The sequence below is a fragment of the Typopeltis vanoorti genome, chromosome 12 (assembly GCF_054136105.1).
Source record: "Typopeltis vanoorti isolate ZY-2024b chromosome 12, IOZ_Tvanoo_1.0, whole genome shotgun sequence".
Taxonomy (NCBI): Eukaryota; Metazoa; Arthropoda; class Arachnida; order Uropygi; family Thelyphonidae; genus Typopeltis; species Typopeltis vanoorti.
Genome location: NC_143560.1, coordinates 26,856,266 through 26,877,663, shown reverse-complemented (window position 1 = coordinate 26,877,663; position 21,398 = coordinate 26,856,266). Strand labels below are relative to the sequence as shown.

The following is a 21,398-nucleotide window of genomic DNA, read 5'->3' as shown; positions in this document are numbered from 1 at the left end:
TATAAGAAAAGCAGCAATGGATAAAAACTGAAAATATAGAATAGCAAAATATCAAATACCGTGTGAACAACTCATGAAGCTGCTGCATTTCAACCTTTTTCTTGATTTTTTCAATGGCAGCTATCATTTCCTTTGATCTTCTCAATTCTTCAGAATATATTTCATGTGCAGCAAATGTGAGTTCCTCATTTAATAATGTATTAATTAATTTTTGCAAGTAAAACCTGCTCACTATTTCCAGCGTTTGTTGCTTTACTTGAGTGTGGACAATTCTGTAAAGGAGGAAAACATAATAATAAGAAAGAAAATAAGAAACAACTCAGGCAGAATAGTTTACATATGCATTTAGTTTTTTTAAGCATATTTGCAATAGGTGAATGGACAAGAAGGTGAGAAAAAAAGGGGGGATGAATCACCTTTTATCTGGTAAACTGTACCACATAAAAGGTGTGTGTGTGTGTGTGTGTGTGTGTGTGTGTGTGTGTGTGTGTGTGTGTGTGTGTGTGTGTGTGTGTGTGTGTGTGTGTGTGTTAGAAAGAGAGAGATAGAGAAAGGGAAGTGGATGGGATTGATGTACAAAAGGTTTAAACTTATTCAGACACACATTGGATTGTGTGTCTGAAGAAACCACATTCCAATCTCTGGTCTCTTCCTCCTTTCTCTCTCTCACATCCCCAAGCAACAAGCGTTACACAGTTTACCAGATAAAAGATGCCCCTCTTTTCTCACCTTCTTGTCCATTAATCTATTGTAAATACGAAAAATTATTTAAAACAAAAATGTTTAATCTCTGTTATATTTTACATTAATAATAGTAATAATGTTCCATATAGCAATACATTTGAGGCTATCTGGTGTGAAGTGGACCTAACAGAATGAAATATATGGTTGGCTGTTGCTACAGACCTGACAGTTCAATTACTGTGGATGATGAAATGTATTACCAAATTACCAATGGGTATACTAAACCAGTAATTATTATGGGTGAATTGAATTATCTGAACACTGATCAGGCAGCAGTAAACACTAATGATAAAAATGAAGGAGAATTTATTGAGCTGTCTCCCACACTGTCTTTTTATTGAATAGCCTCCCAATGGAGAAAACCTTTTCAAGCAGCATGTGAAAGAAAGACTCAAGGACAAAGAGTGTTAGATTTAATCATGCCATCAGAAAAGGTTTTAGTTAAGGATATGGCTGCTTTTCTGCCATCCAGTGATAGCAATCATATCACACTTACCTTCGAAGAAGCTAAGTATCTGGATGTTCCAGGAAGGACAGGTTACATGCTAAACTACAGAGGTGGTAATTATTACAAACTCAAAAGAAAATATGTTCGGATCCATGCTATCAGTTACTGAATGGGAAGGAAACAACAGTGAATGTAAAATTCTGAAAAGATACATAAATGATGCAATATCTGAGTGTGCTCCTAGAGTTCAAAAAACCAATAAGGCATATAAATGAAAGGGATGTACAACCATAATCAAACTAGTGGAAAGAATGCCATGAGAAGGATGACAGAAGTTATGAAATAGATACAGAGTAGTCTAGAAAAGTTATGAGTATTTTATGAAAGCTAACTCAGAGTATGAAAAGAAACTGGCTGTACAGGTAAACACAACCAAAAAGAATTTCATCATTATACTCCAAGTAAAAGAACGAGGGGTGCTTAAGGGTCAAAGCTGTATAACTGAGAGGAGACCACCACATAGCCTTTAACGGAATGCGGAGAACCGACCAGGGCTTCTGACCTAATGTCCAATCCTCACCTTCTCATGGTGCACCCTGTTGGATATATACTTGGATACTGAACGAACGAGGATGGGCTGGCAATTTGGGATTTAGCCGACCAAATTGTATTCTTATTGGTTAAACCAAAATAAAAAATGATGGTACAACGTGACAGAATTTCATGCCGGCTGGGGCGTCACCCGGTTAAACAAGGCCCCCCGTTGTTTTCGCCAGGGAACCAGTGCGAACAGCGAAAAGTCAGCTACTGGAACAAATCTGAAAACAAACCCCAACTCAACATCACCAGAGTTAAAGATCGGAACTATCAACATAAGAAGCCTGAATGGCAAAGAAATGGAGCTAGCTGAGGAATTAGATAAGTACCAGATCGACATAATAGGGGTGACTGAAACAAAAAAGAAAAACTGGTGACATCTTTCTGAGCACTAAATACAAAATGTTATATTCAGGCAATGATAATCAAGGAAAAGAAGGAATAGCCATATTATTCAGCACTAAATACAAGGCTAATCTTCTTGAATGGCAGGCAGTGTCAAGTAGAGTGATGTGGGCAAATATGAGAATGGGGAATTTGACAATGAGACTTATTTGTGTCTGTGGTCCCACAGAAGGTTCTACTAAGGTAGAAGTGGAGGAATTTTTTGAGGATTTAGAGAAAGCAACTGACACAATGAAAAAGGAAAAGTTGGTCCTTGTTGGGGATCTAAATAGCAGAGTAGGAAGTGATTGTCAGACATACAAAAATATTTTGGGAAAATTTGGAGAAAAGAGCAAAGCTAATAATAATGGCAAATACCTGTTGGATTTCTGCTCAGGACATGGACTGGTTATTACTAACACCATGTGACAACATAAAAATGTGCACAAATTCACATGGAGAGAAGAGACTAGGAATAAGAAAAGTCTCATTGACTATGTTATTGTTGATAGTGATGTTTTCTCCCTGGTGCAGGACACCAGAGTGTACAGAGGATTTGAAATTGGAAGTGATCACTATTTAGTCTTGAGCAGGATAAAATTGAATTTCATATTGAAAAGAATAACATGTAAGAAAGTTTTTAAAGCGAATAAAAGTTGAGCAGCTCTCAGATGTGAACTGTAGACTAAAATACACAAAGATTATTGAAGAAAAAATGGAAGAGTTTGAGAACAGGAATCAAACCTTGGAGATTCAGTGGCAAACTCTGAAGAAAACATTGATTCTGCCAGAGAGGCATGTGGTGAGGTTGTCTGTAAGGATAAAAAAATCAGTGAAGGAAAAGAAGAAAGCATATCAAAAGTTCCTGTCAAATAAGTCAGCTTGTGCTCTTAGAGAATATAGAGACAAATGCAAGAATGCTAAACACTGTGCAAAACTAGCTAAACAAAAGTCATGGGAGGACTTTGGCAAGAATATAGAAAATAAATATCAAGAAGGTGGCAAAATATTCTGGAGGTTGTTGAAGAAGCTTAAGAATGGAGGAAAGAGTGCTGTAAAAGGAATTAGAGATGATAAAGGTGACATGAAAACGGGAGAAAAAGATATCCTTGAAGTATGGAGTAATTACTTTGAAAAACTGCTAAATGAAACAAGCAGTGATGACAGCACAGTGGTAAAAAACACTGACCAGGCATGCAGTCAGGAATATATATATCCATACTTGAAGTAGAAAAAGCCATCAAAGGCTGGAAATGTGGAAAGGCAGCAGGAGTAGATGATATTTGACCAGAAATGCTGAAGTATGGTGGTATAAGAGCATTACAGTGGCTGCACTGCATAGTTCAGAAAGCCTGGACAGAGGGACGAATTCCCGATGATTGGAGTAGAGCTCTAATAGTGCCCATATATAAAAAGGGAAATAAAACTGCATGTGAGAATTACAGAGGTATTTCCCTACTGAGTGTTCCTGGCAAGATCTATGCCAGTATACTTGAGAAACGGTTGAGAAGAATTGTGGAAGAAAAGCTTGGTGAAGAACAAGCTGGATTCAGGCCAAATAGAGGCTGTCAGAATCAGATCTTCACTTTATGAGAAATAGTCGAGAAAGCATGGGAATACAACAAAGATCTGTATTTAAGTTTTGTCGATTTGGAAAAGGCATATGACAAGATGCCAAGAGAGAAGCTATTCAATACGCTGCAGTTATATGGTGTCAATGGGGCATTATATCAAGCAATACTTAGTCTTTATTTGAGTTGTAAGTCAGCAGTTAGAATTGAAGGAAGTACAGGAAGATGGTTTAATGTTAAATCTGGTGTGAGACAAGGATGTACATTATCCCCTCTGTTATTCATTATCTATATGGATCACATTATGAAGGAAAGTGGTATTAAACATGATATCAAAATTGGAGATGTTAATGTCAGCTCTTTGCTTTATGCAGACGATGTTATACTTCTAAATAAATCTGCTACAAGTCTGCAAGATTCTCTGACTAAATTGAATAGCTGTTGTAATAGATATGGTATGAAGGTCAGCAATAAAAAGACAAAGACAATGAAAATAGGCAGAATCATTGAAAATGTCAACTGTGTTGTGAATGGAGAACCTGTGGAACAAGTAAAACATTTCAGCTATTTAGGCACGATTTTTACTGAAGATGGTAAATTAAATATAAAAATAGACAACAGAATCAGCAAAGCTGGTATGGTGGGAAGTCAATTGAATAAATTCATATGGAATAAGAGAGAAATTAGTTGGAACACTAAATTAGCTGTATACAAGACAGTGTTCAAACCAGTTTTAACTTATGGATCTGAGAGCTGGGTCAGAAGTAAAACACTTGACCAAAGACTAGAGACCACAGATATGAGAGTCCTGAGAAAGATTATAGGCGTGAACAGATGGCATCAATGGCAATATCATATTAAAAACGAGGATATTAGGAAAGAACTTGACATTGTCAGCATCCAGGAATGCGTTAGCAGAGCTAATCTCAGGTGGTATGGTCACTTAAACAGAATGGGCGAGGAAAGATTAGCAAAACAAGTGTTCTCTGCCAGGTTGGCAGCAAAACGACCCAGAGGTAGACCAAGATATAGGTGGATTGATACGGTACAAAGTGCTTTAGACGATAGAAATATAAGATCTGATAATGTTGGAGTCTTGACAAATAACAGACTGATTTGGAGTAAAATTGTAGATAGGAAATTAATAATGATGTAATTTTTTTTCATGTAGTACTATCATATCCTGTACACCCCTTGAGGGTACATGGCAGGAATTTGATAATGATGATGATGATGTAAAAGAACGAATGAATGCAGAAGTATAGCTTTACTGAATGGAGACAGTGCCCTTGCATCAGAAGCAGATACAATATTTCAAATAATGAGTGCTCACCTTGCTAAATCTATCAACCTTCTGTAAGTCACATAACACCACACTGGATGGAATGAAAGGCATATGAGAAGAAAGTTCAAGAGTTGTTGCATAATCTGGATAAGAATTCAGCAATAGGGACAGATGGGTTATCACCATATATTGTATGCTAAAGGAGTGTTCAGCCAAACTGGTTTTCCCCTTGATGTATTTGTATAATTTGAGTCTCAGCTCAAGAAAGATCCCACAGGAATAGGATCTTTCTTGATCTCATTGTACAATGGTGGTGCAAAAACTGATGTATCTAACTACTGGCCTATCAGATGTATAGGTGGGAAGATTTTAGAGAAGTTGGTAAGAACATGCAGAAATGGGTTGACAGAAAAGCTATAATTTGCAAAAAACATCATGTGTTTGCTAAATGGAGGCCACGTCTGAGCAGTCTGCTCATATTTTACAATAATGTTTTGGCTGAATTGGATAAAGGGAATGGATAGAATACTCTTTGATAGAATACTACATAAAAAGTCTATTGCATAAACTGGAAAATATGGAATCGGAATATAAACTACTGGCTTGGATAGGTGGGTGGTCGACTCTCCAGTAACAGAAAGTGGTAGATGGGTCATGTACTCTAAAGATCATGCCTTGGTCTACTGTTGTTTGACCTTTACAATAATGATACTGGAAAGAGCCTGACAGAAGATGCTCAACTGTTTGCTGATGATGTAAAGGATGATCACTGTCAATTCTATATTAGAAGATATACAGTTATTCCTTGGAAATGAGATTTCCAACAGCATATTATACTAGTGGGATTATGCTTGGGGAAACGGATGGGGCTAAGAATCTTAGAGTTGGTGAATAGGAAATACAAGTTCAAAGATCACACAGCAAAAATTGCAAGTACAACTCAGAGGATAACTGCAATACTGAAACAAACACTGACATATAAGGATAAAGAAGTCATCTTGCCTCTACAAGTTCTTGGTATTCATCTGAACTACTGTGGACAGGGTGCAAAGAAGACTTACCAAGATGATATGGATTATAGAATATAGATTATGACAACAGATTGAGAGTATGTAGGCTGCAGACTGAAAGGATGTATAGAAAGTGTGGAGAGGGCAAAGACAGCATCCATGGAAGTTGAGTTTGTGGTCAGTGAAGAAAGGGATGAGAGCTAGATTTTTCCATACAGAGCAGTGACTGAGTGGAACAGTTTGCCTGTTCCATGTGTGAATGAATGAAGTTTAAGAGAAGGTATGAAAGCTGGTGTGGGTGATGTGTGGACTGCCTCAATGAGTCACTGGAGGTCTGATGATGATAATAATCGCATAAAATAGTCATTTTAATACTAATGATAAGTAATAGTGATAGAGTTATAATAATGCAATTTTTATTGTTCAAAAATGGATTTAATATAATAGACTTCTTGTGTTTTAATATTTATTTTTGAAAACCAGTGTTTTGATATAACTAAAAATGCAACAAAATACTCAGTCTATGAACAATCTAAAGGTGGAATTATTCTCCAAAAAAAAAAAAAAAGCTTATGATCTATATTCAGTGAGCCACTTTCCAAAACCCAGCAAACAAGCAAACAAAAAGAGCTACAGGATATCAGCAGGAAAACATAATACCAACTTGAAAAGCAGGTCTTTCTTTCATCTCCTTGAACTATTATTTATCATCATCATCAAATTTCTGACAGTACCCTCAAGGGGTGTACAGGATATGATAGTACTACATGAAAAACTAACATCACTACTAACTTCCTATCTACAATTTTCCTCCAAATCAATCTGTTACCTGTCAAGACTCCAACATTATCAGATCTTCTAAGACACTTTTTACTGTATCAATCCTGATGCCATCCGTTCATGCCTCTAATCTTTCTCAGGACTCTCATATCTGTGGTCTCTAGTCTTTGGTCAAGTGTTTTATTTCTAACCCAGCTCTCAGATACATAAGTTAAAATAGGGGTTCCATTCATGATGCAGTTGATATTTTCAATGCTTCTGCCTATTTTCATTGTCTTGTTATTGCTGACCTTCAAACCTAACCTATTACATCAGTTATTCAATTTAGTCAAGGAATCTTGCAGACTTGCATGGATTTATTTAGAGTATAACATCATCTGCATAAAGTAAAGAGCTGAGATTAACATCTCCAATTTTGATATTAGGTTTAATACCACTTTCCTTCATAATGTGATCCATATAAATAATGAATAACAGAGGGGATAATGTACAACCTTGTCTGACACCAGATTTAACATTAAACCATCTTCCTGTACTTCCTACAATTCTAACTATTGACTTACAACTGAAATAAAGACTGAAGTATTACTTGATATATTGGCACATTATATTAAGCAATATAACCATACAATTATAGAGTTTTGAATAGCTTTTATCTTGACATGTTGGCCATTTCAAGATCTACAAAACTTAAATACAGATCTTTGTTATATTCCCATGATTTCTCACCTATTTGCCATAAAGTGAAAATCTGATCCTGACAGCCTCTATTTGGCCTGAATCCAGCTTGTTCTTCACCAACCTTCCCTTACACAATCCTTCTCAACCATTTCTCAAGTATGCATGCATAAATCTTATAAGTAACACTCAGTAGGAAAATACCTCTTAATTCTCACATTCAGTTTTATTTCCCTCTTTATATATGGTACTATGAGAGCTCTAATCCAATCATCTGGAATTCATCCCTCTCTTCAGGCTTTCTGAACTATGCTGTGCAGCCACTGTAAGACTTTTATACCTCCATACTACGGCATTTCTGGTCAAATATCATCTACTCCAGCTACCTATCCACATTTCAGGCTTTTGATGGCTTCTTCTACTTCAAGTATGGATATGTATTCCTGATTGCATGCCTGCTGAGTTGTTTTTTGCTGTCACTGATTGTTTCATTAAGCAATTTTTTCGAATTAATTACTCTCTACATAACGGATATGTTTTTCTCCAGTTTTCATGTCACTTTTATTATCTCTAATTCCTTTTATAGCTCTTTCCTCCATTTCTGAACTTTTTCAACAACCGCCAGAATATCTAGCCACCTTCTTGATATTTATTTTCTGTGTTCTTATCAAAGTCTTTCGATGACTTTTGTTTAGCTAGTTTTACACAATGTTTAGCTTTCTTACATTTGTCTCTGTATTCTGTAAGAGTACAAGCTGACTTATTCATCAGGAACTTTTAATATGCTTTCTTCTTTTCCTTCGCTGCCTCTTTAACTTCCTGTGTCGACCATTGAGTTCTGATTTTTCTATCCTTGCATATAACCTCACCACATGCCACTCTGTCTGAATTAGTAAATATTTTCTTCAGGATTTGCCACTGACTCTCAAAGGTTTGGTTCCTGTTCTCAATCTCTTTCATTTTTTTTTAATAATGTTTGCGTATTTTAGTCTACAGTTCACATTTGAGAGCAGCTCAACATTTATTCACTTTAACACTTTCTTACATGTTCTTCTTCTTCTTTTCAATATGAAATTCAATTTTATCCTGCTGAAGACTAAATGGTGATCATTTCCAATTTCAAATCTGTACACTCTAGTGTCCTGCACCAGTGAAAAAAAATTACTATCTACAATAACATAGTCAATGAGACATTTTTCATTCCTTGCCTGTTCTCTCTATGTGAATTTGGGCACATTTTTATGTTGGAACATGGTGTTAGTAATAACCAGTCCATGTCCTGAGCAGAAATCTGACAGGTATTTGCTATTATTATAAGCTTTGCTCTTTTCTCCAAATTTTCCCAAAATATTTTTGTATGTCTGACATTCGTTTCCTACTCTACTATTTAGATCACCAACAACAACCAACTTTTCCTTTTTCATTGTGTCAGTTGCTTTCTCTAAATCCTCAAAAATTTCTTCCACTTCTACCTTAGTAGAAAAGCACCACACAACCTTCTGTGGGACCATAGGCACAAATGTCTCATTTCCCAGTTCTCCATTCTGAAATGTGCCCACATCACTCTACTTGACATTTCCTGCCACTCAAGATTAGCCTTGAATTTAATGTTGAATACTATAGATACTCGTTATTTTCCCTGATTGTTATTGCCTGAATATAACTTTTGTATTTATTGCTCAAAAAGATTTCGCCAGTTTTTGTCTTTTTTGTTTCAGTCACTCCTATTATGTCGACCTGGTACTTACCCAATTCCCCAGCTAGCTCCATTTCTTTGCCATTCAGGCTTCTTATGTTGATGGTACCGATCTTTAACTCTGGTGATGCTGAGTTGGGGTGTGTTGTTTCAGGATTTGTTTCAGTAGCCGACTTTTTGCTGTTCGCTCTTTTTCCCCTGACAAAAACAACAGTGGTCTTGTTCAACTGGGCGACACTCCAGCCGGCATGAAATTTTGTCATGTTGTATCATCATTTTGTATTGTGGTTTAAGCCAATAAGAATACAATTTGGTCATTTAAACCATGAATTGCCATCCCATCCTCGTTCATTCAGTATCCGGGTAGATACCTAACAGAGTGCACCATGAGAAGTTGAGGATTGGACATTAGGTCAGAAGTCCTGGTCGGTTCTCCTCATTCCTTTAAAGGCTATGTGGAACTCCTCTCAGTTGGAGTTCTTAAGCACTCTTATTATTTATATTTTATTTATTTATTATTTTTTTACTATTATTTATTTTATTTTCAATGGTTCTCATCATATTTACTTCTATATTCTGGTATATAAGCAAAGTTATTTATTAAGCTTTGTAAATAAGAATGTTTGTCAGTTTTATTTATTAAATTATTATTATCATTATTATTCGTGACACCTCCAAGGAGTCCGAAGACTCATCTCATCGCGGGAGGACACCTACTATACAACACTCTGTCTCCACTACTACACCGAACCTCTACTACCAATCACCTATATCAATGCCATCTACTGCCCAAAACCACCACCACCACCACCACTAGAGCTAGTATTTTTGTCTGTAAATTACGTGTGTTCCAAAGGGCCGATTTGTCTGTATGCGGGATGAAAAACCCTGCTACCTCCATATGAGATCGGCTAACTCACCTTCAATTGAAAAAGTCCATATAAAGATTCCTCCCGTCATGATGAGAATCAAACTTAGGCCTTTTCTAATCGAAGGGCGCAACGTACTGTCATTCTTCCAATTGCGTTACGGAGGTGCTTATTATCATAGTTAAATTATTTTTTGTCTTGTTATGAAGCAATTCTAAAACTTGAGAGCTAGCAGAGGAATTACAACATATACTCTAGATCAGAGATAGTTGTAGAAAGATTTTTCACTTGGTTGTTTCACTTAGAAAGTAAATCATCTTGCCAAGAAATTATATTCTTGTTTAATCCTTTACTTAAGCATAAGCAATCAAACTTTGTGTTTGTGTGTGAAATATCTTCTTAACAAAGCTACTTGTATACAGACTGTTGGCTCCACCTCACTTGCCTCAATATCCCATAATGCAATGCCCACTTCCTTTTGAAGATTCATATTGCTGTGCATTATGGAAAGGTTCACACACTGGTCTGGAGATAGTGACCCTTCCCACAGAGATTCAATAAGTTAAGTAATCCATCCTATAAGAAGGAAAAAAAACATGATATTGAAAGTTCTTGGTAAGTAAGTCATCATGTAATTCAGCATTTCCCAAACTATGTTCCGCAGAAATTGAATAAGTGTTATGTGAAAAATTATCAAAATTAATATAAGCCTGGAATGGTTTTAAATGCTGTGACAAGTTCAAATATATTTGAAAATCAGGTGCTCCTCACTTTGCGTGTGGATTGTGCTAGCAAACAAACAGTTCTTTGGCTCCAGTTAAACTTAGGCACTTCGAAATGAAACACGCTGATTACAAGGGAAAAGATATACATTTTTTAAAGAGACAATGTAAGTCACTAAAAAAATCTAAAACTTCAAATGATTACAATCGCATTGTACTTAATGGTGAAACTCATTCAATTGGTGAGATGCAAATGGATGAATCTACAGATATTGCTGGGATCACTGTGTTACTAGTGTTTGTTGGTTACATATTTGATAAAAGTAGTGAAGAAGATTTACTCATGTATGAATATCTACAAGAAAAAACTACCGGAGAAGATATATTCAACTGTATTAATAATTACATTACAAAACAGAAAATTGGTTGGGAGAAGTATATTGATATTTGTACAGATAGTGCTCAAGCAATGGTAGGAAAGATGAAGGGAGTTGTAACACATATCATGCAACCAGCTACAACAGACAGATGTAGCTGTTGTAGCTGGTTGCATGATATGTCAGATATGACATATCATGCAACCACCAAAAGTCAGATATGAGAATTCAACTTTCTAATATTGTGCCTGATATCAAAACAATTTATAATTTAAAGATCCAAAAACATCGAAGTCATAAAGAACGTAGTTTTACAATATATATAGTATATATATTGTATAATATACTTGAATATTATAATTGAATTATAGAAAAAGAATATAATTGAATATCAAATCAAGAAGTTTTAAGAAGAGTTGGGATGGAAAGAACACTGCTCAAGAATATTATGCAAAGAAAGACAAGATTTGCAGGACATCTTCTGAGAGGTTCTTCGGGACACCTGACAAGAACTATACTACAAGGGAAAGTTGAGGGGAAGAGAAGACGTGGAAGACCAACTAGAGAGTGGTTCAATGACATCATGGAATGGACTGGTTTAAGAATGACAGAGGCGACTGGCCGAGAAAAATGGAGAAAAGCTGCTCGTCTGTTGCAACCCTCTTGCTAGAGGATGCTACCGGACGATGATGATATATTGTATATTATTTTATTTATTATTTATATCTACCTACCCCTACAAAATAACCAAGGTGTTCTGTTAAAATTTCAGGATTTGTGAAGTGTTCCATCATAGGAAAAGTTTGGGAAAAGCTGATGTAATCTTACAAAACAGAAAGAAAAATATAGGAAAGTTATGTGTAAAAATAGCAAAAACAAAATACAAAAGTTGTGGGATGACTTTTAGAAGACTTGTGGGATGACATTTAAAGGAATTAGAATAAAGATAACATAATGGGGGTACATATCTGGAAATTGATGATGATATAAAAACTGAACATGAGAATGTTATGGATGTCTGGGGTGATTGATTTGAAATATTATCTTATGATATATGCAGCGATAGAAAAAAGTGGGAGAAAATATTGGAGGAAGAATGATGTCACAAGCCACATTTCAGCACTGGAAGTAGATAAAGTATCCAATACTGGAGATAGATAAGAGTATTTCAAAAATATTTATGAAATGGAAAGAAGCAGCTGAACTGGTGATATCTGACCAGAAATTATCAAATCTTGCTATATTGCATATTTGATAGTCTTGTCAAAAAGTCAAATTCTACATTACCAGAGTAGAGCTAATTATACCTATCAATAAAAACTCAGTATAGGAATTAGAAAAATTTTATTAAAGAAGTAGAAACTGGATATCATTTACTATATTTACTTAAATAAGGATAATTAATTATTATTATTATTATTTGACACCTCCAGGGAGTCCAAAGACTCATCGAGGGAGAGTGTGCCAACAGCATCGAATGATTGATTCCCTTTCAACTACTAACACCACTCAAATTTGCTTAACTTTTTGATTGAGACATTAGTAGCAGAGGCTCTACCAATCGACCAACCTTTGCTGGCAAAGGTTGGTCGGTTAATTAATGATGTTAGGCACTTTCATAGCGCATGTGAAAGGAAGATGGGACAATGCATCCTTTGAAAATAAAAGATCTTGGCCTGTCTCTTGTCATAATGAGAGGGATCTTTATATGGACTTTTTCAAGGTGAGTTAGCTAATCTCACATAGAAATAGGAGATTTCCCACCCCACACACACACACAATTAAGAGACAAAAATTCTATTAATTGGAAGTGTACAGCAAAATGTGTGGATGGTGGATTATGTTTTGTCTAAGGGATACTTGTGCCAAAAAAAGTTTTATTTGCCAGATATTTCAACCTGAAAATAATAGGTTAGTTCAGTATCAGGCAAGATAATATATATAACGTATAACATTAACAATGGTTATTTAAAAATCAGTATGAGTTGCATGATGGCCAATGGGATGTGGGCAAGATGCAGCATATTATGCCCACATAATATGTGGGCATAATATGCTGGATGATATATATGTGTGTGTGTGTGTGTGGGTGGGTGGGAGGGAGTTAATGTCTGATAAGAATGAGGCTTTCTTAGATTTTTGGCAAGGAGAGGAAGTCATTCCAATTCAAATTAGGACACTGTAGCAGAGCTTCAGCACTCTCTTCTCAAATAACTATTTGAATCTGAAGTGGCATCAGAGGACTAGGTGCATTCCAGACCAGATTTCTCAGATTTCTTTTTAATGACGTAAGATTGATATTCTTGTAATATTTTCTCTACAGAGTCTGATGTGTCGAAATTAGGAGAAGTGGCAATCACAGGGAACTTGGTAGACACCAGACAGGGAGAGAGCCATTTACCTTAAGAAGAGGACAACCATGAGGAGAGTTTGTTGATCAGAAAAAATGTAGGCACTAGGTTGTATTTCTTGAGGATTCTTGAAACTGGTTTGGAAATACCTTAAATATATGAAATTGGAACTCTCTTTACTGGTTCAGGGTTACTGGAGGTAGGCCTATAGGAGTCAAAATCATGCTGTACAATGGCTTCTGTCAGACCTGCCAGTCTGACAGATGCCATTCAAATGCATAATATGCTGGATGTTAAGAAGCATGAGCTTAAGATTCTTTGGGTTAGAACAAACAATATGAGCATGATGGAGAAAAGCTTTTATACATTCACTTTTTTGCAATAGATGGTGTGCAGACCTCTGCTGTATAGTGTCCAGTGAAGGTTAGTCAGGAATAGTTAGTTCATCAACAGGAGTAAGATATTTAAGAAAGCCAGTTTATTTTTTCTTTTTATTTCCATGGTGAAATTTATTTGATTGCATTGAGAACTGAATGCCTAGGTTCTTGATGTGGGATGATGACAGAATGCCTCTAAATCAGAATCCTGTCTAGCAACTGCAACAATACCATTTGTGCCTCGTATGTTGAATGAAAGGCAGCACTAAGCAGAGTCGATTTTGTACTGTTACAGTGAGATCGCTCTGGTGATGAGGGTGCTAGAATGGAAGCATCAAGGCAGCCATTGAGCCTATGTGGCTGCTGTTTCCTACACTAAATCATCTGCTGATGACCTAGATACTAGTTTGGGTGTTGTGCTCAGAAGAGCAGCCACCACACTGCAATCTATTGAGACTCATCCTCTGACATCAGAACGAAATTTGACTTTTTTGGGAGATCCTGCCAGTCCTAAACTCTTGAATAAAGGTGACTTTTTCCTATTAGCTTTACAACTGTTGCATGGATGATCAGAAACACTGGGAAATTTATACTGGCATCACATCTTTTGTTTCTTACTTCTGTTATCAAATAATGTATCAACAATATTATCAGTACTGGTGGGGACCTTGTTAGGGACCCTGAAATATTTGAGGATGAAGGATTCATACTCAAGAGATTTTTTTTTTGTTTGGCACTAGAGCTTCCCATCTACTACAGAGCCACACATGAAAGCCTACTGACTGGCAAGTGATGACCACGTGCGAGAGTGGAATGCCAGGACTACTCTGGACACCATACCAGCACCACAGTAAACCTTAAGCTCTATCTTCAGACCATGGGATAGGAGACTTAATGTAACACCACTGACCCATGCAGGCAAGCCCACTAGCCAAATGATCCTGGCTGTGCCATCCAGGACTGCCTGTCTTGCCGAAGCAGAGATTGAAGTAGTGCAAGACTACCGGGATCCAAAATCAAGAGAAGTAGTGTGAAGAATATAGGAAGAAAACAAAGAGGAAAAAGAGGAAGAGGGCCAGTACCATCACTGAGATGTTCCCCCCCACCACCACAAACAGGTGCCATAGGAAAGGGGAATGTTTGGGGGGGGGGGGGTAGTGCACTTAAAATCTCCCAAAAGTTCTTGATGCTGTCCAGAGAAGAGCAACTGGTTCAAAGATGATCCCTCAAAGACTAATAGAAACAATGTTTCAGTACTTATCTATAGTTACTTTCGTTGATGCTCCTCTTTCTGTTAGGCCTGTTAAAAAGAACCAGCTGCTTAGCATCCCTTTTCAGTAAAATTAGATATACACTGAAGGCAAGTTGAATACCATGTCAAATTCAGAAAAGATCACAAGTAGTAGTTTAATCAATGAAGAAGAAGGCTTGCAAATGACAACCACATCAGGATTCATTTCCTGATCCGGTTCTAATTTTCCTTCATCTTCTGTTGATTCCAAGTATAGGGAATGACTTTATGTTAAACCTTCACCATCAACATCATTCTCAATTCAAGCTTGAGTTCTTGAATTTCTCCCCCACACCATCTCATCCCATTTTATTATTATTATGATTTTTTTTTGTTCTAATACTTCCAATTTATTTTTATTTATCGAACCACATCAAAGGTACAGAAACTAATTATCTTTATTTTTATTTTATTATTATTTAAAAAAAAAAAAAACAAGCTAACGTCTTTTTGTTCTCGTATATGGAATAGGCGAGGCTGTTTTAGCCCTATCTAACTTTTGGAGACTGAGTGGGCAGTTCAAATTCGGAGATAGCTGGCCCAAGGCTATCACTAATTAAACAGCATGAAGTGAAGAGAATGGCTCAACAAGTGCCACCATCTCATGGTCCCTAACACAATATATTTAATATCTGAAATAGTGTGGATTCTATGGTCAATTTTCTTGAGTTTATGGGACGAATAACCCGAATTTCTGGGAGAAAAAAACCTGCTTGCCCATGCCAGAGATCGACTAACTCGGGAACCGGTCAAAAAAAAGCTTAGAAAAATTTCCTCTGGTCACCGACTAGACTCAAAACCAAGTCTTCCTCCGTGCGGTGAAGCATCATGGTGTGCAAACGCCACATCCACTGAGCTACACAGGCTCTCCTGTGTAGCTCATATTTTTTTATTATTATTATATATAATTCAGTTTGAAATGTAATCTACTGGGGCATTTGCTTTTATAAAGGAAGAGATACTCAAACAGCTGTTGCAATCAAATGCATTCTTATAAAAAGAATTACAAAAAGTTAGAAAATAACTCACCTTACTTCAGTAGATAAAAATTCATGAACTATTTCATGTAGAATATCATCAGCTATACTTTTAGAAGAATTGAAAATTTGTTTTCTGCTTTCAAACAATCTTTGTTTAATTTGCTCCACAGTTATTCTTTCATTCGATATGACATCTTCACATAGATCCCTGCATATAAATGTTAAAAACAATTTTATTAAATTTTGATTTTCAAGTTTTTTTTTTTAATCTACTGCTATTATCAAAGTTATTAAATATAATATTAAATTAGAAATGAGTTGCTAATAAGAAAAATCTGCAGATCACAGAGAGAGCCAATGATGCCTGCAGCTGGCACCATATTTACTATATTTACACCATATTGGCACCATGAAAACCTCTACCTGTAATTTGTGCACTCCTTGAAAAAGAGGAAGTACCTGAACTAGACAGCGAGGAATGCTGCAATCAGAAAACTCCTTATGATTTAATGAATCATTAAAACATCATTTCTGCAGGTTTACATAAACACAATATTAAATATATTCAGATTCTCTTTAGGATTCACTTTCACTTTAATTAATTATTTATTATATAATTTATTTAAATTGAATCTTATGCAAACTAATTTATAGCCACATATGCCTGTAGAGATGATAATGATTCCTCATGTTGATTAATGATGCAAGATTTATTTATTTATTATTATTTTTGCCTCAAGGGCTCACTTTAATGAGTACGGGCATGGCAAACCCGAGGTACCAGATGCTGGACCATGCCTTACTTCATGTAATATACATCTGTTATATTATTCTGTAGACTGGTCCCTCCTCTTCTTTCTCCTCTCCTTGCTCCTTCCCCCTGATGCTATTAGAGTATTCGAGGGCTAGGCGTGAGTCTTTCCTATCTTGCTAAGTCATTTCGTTTTATGCAGCCACCAAAGGAGGCAAGCTAGCCTCAATAGGTGCCGGTCCCAAGCCTGGATAAATGGCGAGGGTTGATGTCAGGAAGGGCATCCGGTCGTAAAACTTCAATGCCAGCTCAAACTATGATATGAGTCAAAGAGAAAATGATATAAGGGCTAGGGCGTACCCCTTAAGCGACTCGCAGCCACATCGCCCTACAGCTGCGAAAAGTGGACGAGGGCTACCGCATCAAGGGCAGGTGTGGTTAAAGAAGCGAGCCCAGCAGGTGGAGAGGATGTTGTGAGTGGGAACACTGAATGCTGGAAGCATGACTGGAAGGGGAAGAGAGGTGGCAGACGTGATGAGGAAGTTGGACATTTTATGTGTGCAGGAGATAAGGTGGAAGGGAGGAAAGGCAAAGGAACTGGGAGATGGATATAAATTGTTCTACTCTGGAGCGAATAAAGAGGGAAGAAATGGTGTAGGAATTGTGGTGCGTGGCAGAATGAAGGGTGAAGTACTGGAAGTGGGTAGAAGGAACGACAGGATCATGTGAATGAAATTGGGTCTTGGAGAAGAGCGGGTGGTCGTATTATGTGTATATGCCCCACAAGTTGGTTGTACAGCAGAGGAGAAAGATGAGTTCTGGAACATGTTAGATGAAGAAATGAGGGAACTGGAAGAAAATGAGATGGTGATTGTTGGAGGAGACTTGAACGGAGACAGAATAGAGACTGTGAAAGGGTGCATGGTGGCCACAGAGTGGGAATGATGAACCAGGAAGGAGAGAGGGTTATGGACTTTGCAGTAACGTTTGATCTGGCAATTGTGAACTCATTTTTCTATAAGAGGGAAGAATATTTGATAACATTTAGGAGTGGTAACAACAGTTCACAAATTGACTACATTTTGACTAGAAGAAAACATCTTAAGGTTGCGACAAATTGTAAAGTAATTCCAACAGATCAAGTGGCACAGCAACACTGACTGCTGTGCACAGACTTTAAAATAAGATTGAAGATAAGAACCTCTGGATGCCATGGGATGAAGACAATTAAGTGGTTTCGCTTAAAAGAGGAGAGTGTGAGGAATCATTTTAGGGAGAGGGTGTTAGAGAGGATTTCGGATGGACTGGAAAGTGTACAAGATTGGTGGAAACATAATTCAAAAGTAATCCTGAGCTGTGCAATCGAGGTGTTTGGCGAGACATCTGGAAAGATTAGAGAGCAGAAGGAGGGTTGGTGGTGGAATAATAATGTACAAGTGGCAGTGACAGCTAAGAGGAAGGCAAAGCAGAAGTGGGATGAGGTAAGAGTGGAAGAGGACAGAGAGAGAAAGCAAGAAGCCAAGAGAGTTGTGGCACAGGTGAAGGCCATGGCATATCAAGATCTGTATGATCAATTAGAAACAAAGGAAGGACAGAGAAAAATTTATCAACTAGCGAAATGTAGAAATAAAGCAGCAAAGGACATCTTACATGTGAGGCAGATCAAAGACGCTGAAGGAAGAGTATTATGGAGGGATGTGGACATAAGAAACAGATGGAAAATATACTTTGAGGGATTTTTGAATGAGGAAAATGCAAGGACTCACAGAGAAGATGGGCAGCCTTCTGAGGGGATGGTGCAGAACATCAGTAGAGTGGAAGTGACGGGGGCCATGAAGAGGATGAGGAATGGAAAAGCAGTGGGCCCTGACAGAATTCCAGTGGAGGCATGGAAGGCACTGGGGGAAGAGGGAATTGACCTGCTGTGGGACCTGTTCATGAAAGTTTGCCAACAGGAAAATATACCCGAGGAATGGAGGGAGAGTACTCTTGTCCCCCATCTACAAGGGTAAAGGGGATGCACAAGACTGTAAAAATAACAGAGGAATAAAGTTGATGTCCCACACAATGAAAATCCTAGAAAGGGTTCTTGATGGTAGATTGAGGAAGGAGGTGAAGATTGCAAAGGAACAATTTGGCTTCATGCCTGGTAGATCAACAACACATGCTATCTTTGGGTTACGGCAGATGATGGAAAAGTTTAGAGAGAGAAACAAAGGGAGCTACATTTGGCATTTATTGATCTGGAGAAAGCATACGATAGAGTGCCAAGGCAAGAAGTCTGGAGGTGTCTGAGGGAGAAGAAGGTTCCGGAGAAATATGTCAGGTTAGTGCGGGAAATGTACAGAAATGTGAAGACAAGTGTTCGGACCTGTCTGGGACAGACAGAAAGTTTTCAAGTAACAGCTGGCTTGCATCAAGGGTCAGCATCAAGTCCATTTCTGTTTAGACAGAGTATATGTGTTGCACAGTGGGCAGCAGACAGGAGACAGATCTGGAGCTGGAAGGAAATGTCATCAGGAAGGTGAGAGACTTTAGATACTTAGGTTCAACAGTGGAAGAAGATGGAGGAGCTGAGAAGGAAGTGGGATGCAGGATACAAGTGGGTTGGAGGAACTGGAGGGAGATGGCTGGAGTGTTATGCGATGAGGGTGCCGATCAATCTGAAAGGCAAAATCTATAGGACAGTAGTGAGGCCAGCTATGACATATGTTATAGAAATTGTGGCCCTGAGGAAAAATAACATCAGCAGGATGGAAGTAGCAGAGATGAAAATGCTTAGGTGGATGTGTGGTGTGACCAGAAAGGATCGTCTGAGAAATGACTATGTCAGGGGAACAGTGAAAGTTACGAACTTAGGAGCGAAAATACAGGAGGCAAGGTTGAGATGGTTTGGTCATGTGGTGAGGAGGGAGGACGAATATGTGGGAAGAAGGGTCATGCAGATGCATGTGCAAGGAAGACGGAAGCGTGGGCGGCCAAAGAAGAGATGGAGGGAGCTGGTAGAAGAGGACTTAAGGATGAAGAACTTGGATGTGGTGACAGCCCAAGACAGGAAGGTGTGGAGGAGACTCATTATCAACAGTGACCCCACTTAAGTGGGAGAAGCTGCAGAAAAGAAGAAGAAGATTATTATTATTATTTTTGTTATGTTGGGCTCATACACCAGAGGTTGTTTGATCAACCTATAGTCTGTTAGTACCATGTATGGGTAGTGGGTTGGGCAAGGGGAAACTTTATACTTGATTTTGAAGGTCTGTATATTGTATTCCTCAAGAAACACACAAAAAGAAAGAAACTGTTCCACAATACAGAAGTAACAGGGATAAAGAAGGATGAAAAGCAACCTGTCCTGTGGGTTTGGAGTCATATTGTGAAGAATGCTGGGTGGAAGCTGCACATGTTTCACGGATTTAGTAGAGATTGGAGGAATTATTGATTTTATTTCATACGAACATTTACCATAGAAATATTTATAGAAGATATATACTGCAGAAACCAAATGACTGTGTGAAAATGGGTGGAGCGAGTTGGTAAAAGATGGATCATTCATCAACTCTCATTTACGAGGACAATCATTCATAAAAATCTTAAACAACAGATACCCATTCTCTCTCAACCTCAGATGGAGAGAGAACATAGAGATCCTTCCAAATGCTATAGTTGCAATAAAGTTGGGCATCTTGCTAGAAATTGTTTTTATAACAAAAGAAATTACTCTAAAAAAAACTGGGATTCAAAGTTTGGACACATACCCCACAAGGATATAATAGAATGCAGGAACAACAAGGATCTAATGAACAATTGATGAGAATTAGAGGAGAAATCCTGGGTTCTAAGTGTGATATTTTATTAGATACAGGATGTAATGCTTCAACTATTAGAAAGGACCATCTCCAAAGTATAAGACACAAATTATGGAATAGCACTGCAAACTAAGTGAACCTGTAAGAATTACTACTCTTTCAGACTCAAACTTCATAGCATATGAAAAGGTTCATGCTAGAATCTACCTACCTGAATTTAAACTAAGTGTCTGGCAAGATTTGCTTGTTATCCCCTCAACCTCTAACATAAGCTCCCACATTATACTAGGGACAAATTTCTTAGAAAGGTATCAGTTCTCCTGTGATTTTTTTAGAAAAGAAATATCCTTAATGAACAGAAAAAGAAGTATCAAAAGAGGTAGCAATTATATGTATGATAGGACAAGGAGACAGAAAGGAAGGTTTGGTGTACCTAATAAAAAAATTACTCCAGATAAGGTAGCGCTATCTGTGACTGAACCAACTGTGAAGGATAGTAATACTAACTCTGGTGTGCACAATCAGCCTGAAACACGGCTTATCACTGATGAACCATCACAGCAACTAGTACCCAACTTCTGAGTCAAACCTGAATCAGAAGTTGACACTGAAAATCAACTAACAGTTGAAGTTAATTTTGCTAAGGTAATCAAACTACATCATGGAATAAATCACCAAGTT

The 21,398-nt window shown here is 37.5% G+C and overlaps 1 protein-coding gene across 1 annotated transcript in view; it reads right to left on the bottom strand.

Moving 5' to 3' along the window:
• The window catches only part of xmas (RRM_XMAS2 and SAC3_GANP domain-containing protein xmas), a 523,534-nt gene that overhangs the window by 233,644 nt on the left and 268,492 nt on the right, over positions 1–21,398 (bottom strand). The window contains exons 15-16 of the mRNA XM_090401436.1: positions 16,210–16,368; positions 60–272 (exon numbers count right to left, since the gene is read on the bottom strand). Of these exons, the coding sequence (XP_090257562.1) occupies positions 60–272; positions 16,210–16,368 (372 nt within the window). The remainder of the gene's footprint in view (positions 1–59; positions 273–16,209; positions 16,369–21,398) is intronic.